The sequence below is a fragment of the Xylocopa sonorina genome, chromosome 8, assembly GCF_050948175.1.
Source record: "Xylocopa sonorina isolate GNS202 chromosome 8, iyXylSono1_principal, whole genome shotgun sequence".
Classification (NCBI taxonomy): Eukaryota; Metazoa; Arthropoda; class Insecta; order Hymenoptera; family Apidae; genus Xylocopa; species Xylocopa sonorina.
In genome coordinates, this window is record NC_135200.1 from 1345356 (window position 1) to 1348415 (window position 3060).

At 49.6% G+C, this 3060-nt stretch overlaps 1 protein-coding gene across 1 annotated transcript; it reads left to right on the forward strand.

Moving 5' to 3' along the window:
- The first annotated feature begins 1664 nt into the window (after positions 1–1664).
- LOC143426016 (uncharacterized) lies at positions 1665–2153 on the forward strand. The gene is made up of 2 exons (XM_076899121.1): positions 1665–1702; positions 1778–2153. The coding sequence occupies exons 1-2, from the start codon at positions 1665–1667 to the stop codon at positions 2151–2153; spliced, it is 414 nt and encodes a 137-aa protein (XP_076755236.1).
- The last annotated feature ends 907 nt before the right edge of the window (positions 2154–3060 follow it).

Consider the following 3060-nt stretch of genomic DNA (forward strand, 5'->3'; position numbering starts at 1 on the left):
TCAGCCGCTGCACCCTCGATTTCAAGCGCACCCTCCAACTCTCTTGTACCGCCTGCACCCTCATCAGTACCGCTTGCAACCTCCACCCCCTTGGCTGCTTCCCGAAAATCAGCGAATCAACGTACGGGAAGTAAGGAGACCCCACCGGCCGTTCGTTTCGCGACCGTCCGGTGTTATAACTTCCGAGAACAAAGGCGTGTACTGTGAGTGTCCGCACAATCTAGGATCCTTTTGTCGCGTTTGTGGACTACCCGGTCACACGGGCAATTCTTATTCGCGATCCTATCGTGTTCGAGCGGGAATCCGAAAGGAGGAGATTTATTTATTGTCTGCCCTACACGAGGACGGTGCTTCTTGACCCAGACGGGTATACGCACGACGAATCTACCATCTACCTCCAAGTTCATCTTCCTCACTGAAACGGGAGGTGGAAAAATCCAGACGTGCTCTGGCGCCTTTCCCGCAAGTGAGTCGTTCAGTTATTCCGCCGCGAGGGACAAGTCCCTTCACCGACGGAGCATCTACGGGGAACCTCGGGGAGGCGAACTCACTACATACACGCGTGCACCTTCACTCTGACACTTGGGACCAGCTTGGTCAAATTTATTGATGATCCAGACTGCCCTGTCTCAGTCTTATTTAATTTCGCTCTACGAATTTGTCTTGCACTAGTTTGGGCAAATTTATAGATGCACCAATCTGCCCAGTCCCAGTTCTATTCGATAAGACCAGAGTCCCGTTAGCCGCCGGGCAAGCCCGACGCCCAGGTTTCACCACGAGGAAGTAGGAATGGCACTTCCTGGATACCAGGTTCTGGAACCCACCCGAAAGGGAGAGGTCAGTGAACGCACCCTCCCCTCTCGCTTCGGAACCCTGACCATTCCGCGGACCCAATATCCCAATTGAAAACCTCGAGCTCCCAGCCACTAACCTTGATATAGATAGTGACCCCTCGAACTGTGACACGGGCGATAACCAACATTATCTAATACTTCACTTTTTCGGACGTCCTGTGGGAGTATTAGTAGATCCGGAAGCCACGCTTCCCTACTTGGGAACAAAATTTGTAAAGTCTCTGAATGTTGATTTGTAAAGTCTCTGAATGTTTTTAAAGTTTCTGAATGTCCCGCCGCCGGCATGGTACGAGTAGCAAACGACGATGTGGTCCCCGTTACGGGGGAGATCTCGTTGTATTTTGAAATTCACGGACAGATTAAACCCTTGAAGTTGCGAGTGGCTGCCCTGGGATACCATAGTATTTTGGGAATTGACTTTTGTAAACTATTTGCTCTGTCTATCGACTATGGACAGGACACTTGGAAAACGCCAAACGGACCAGCTAGACGCTTTAATTTGACCAGACGGGCGCCAGAGACGGTTGCCGTTTTTCCGGAATTTGCAGGGTTGGCAGAAGTCACCGGCGAAACGAGCAGAAGTCACCGACGATACTTAATAAGCTGCTCGATCGCCTGGTGAACCCTTCCCCGACTGGCACCCTGAATTCTACCTCCCTGGTCCAACATAGCATCGACGTAAGCAATCATCCTTCCATTCGACAACGTCGCCGCACCATCTCTCCCCATCTCCTGCGAATTGTACAGGTAGAAGTTGATAAGATGCTCACGGAAGGGGTAATTAAGCCGTCGGATAGCGTGTAACTGAATATGACTGTCCCTAAAAAAGAACCGGAAACACCGGTTTTGTATAGATTACCGCGATATTAATAGAGTCACGCGTAAAGATGCGTACCCATTGCCGAACCTTGACCGAATCTTAGACTGCGGCGAGCCCGGTACATTTCTAATTTAGATTTGAGTCAAGCGTATTTTCAAGTCCCTCTGGAACCCCGAATTCGTCCCATTACCGTGTTCGCTGTACCTGTGCGAAGAGGCATATTCCATTTCACCCAAATGCCCTTTGAACTAACTAACGCCCCCGCAAACCATTCAAAGATTAATGGACCGTCTAATAAGATCCGAATGGAAGCCGCATGTTTTCGTGTATTTAAACGATGTAGTAATTGCAACCGGGACCGAGGAAGAGCACTTCCGTTATCTGACTCTCGTGTTAACGGCCTTGAAAAAGGCGGGATTGGAATCAAACCGAGAGAAAAGTGCCTTCTTCTGTCCGCAGATGAAATATTTGGGGTATGAGACGAATTAAAAACCGATCCGGAGAAGGTCTCGCCGTTGATGAGTTATCCTCCCTCCCTTCGAAAACCATCAAACAGCTTCGTCATTTCCTCGGAATAACAGGATGGTGCGCCTGCTTCATGGGATAAATCTCTGAGCATAAGATTTCATTAGTTAAATTGTTAGAGAAAGGTCAAACATGGCGCTGGGGAAACGAGAAACACGAGGCGTTTGATGCGCTGCGATTGGCCCTTACTAACACTTCTGTATTAGTCCGCTCCGATTTCGAGAAACCCTTCACCATCCATACCGACGCAGCAATTTGGCGATCGGAGCCGTCCTTACCCAGGAATCGGTGAACGGGGAGGAGCCTATTGTTTTCTGTAGTCGAGTTCTTTCCTGAGTGGAACGGAAGTATACCGTGACCGAAAAGGAGTGCCATGCCGTGTTATGGGCAGCGAAAAAGCTGAGGTAATATTTGGAGGACACCACTTTTCGGGTATTTACCGACCACAGCAATCTATGCTGGCTGAGGAATTTAAAAGATCCCTCGGGCAGACTAGCGTGATTGGCTTTGACGATGCAAGACCTCGATATGGAAATAGTTCACTCGAAGGGATCGTTGAACGTAGTTCCGGATGCACTGTCGAGAATGTTCGAGGGAAAACGGGTGGCGCTTGATGCGTTAGAGGAAATTTTGGATTCGCGGTACCTTGAGCGGATCCAAAATGTGCGTGACTTTCCTGCGAAGTATCCCGATTGGAAAGTCAAGAATAATTGGCTGTTCCATCACCGTCCGCATCCGATAATCAAGCCCACGGTCGAGGATCTTAACGCATGAAAGCTAGTATAACCCCTGGAATTCCGCCCGAAATTCCTCCACGACATCCATGATTGCCCCCACGCTGGCCACTTAGGAATGGAGAGG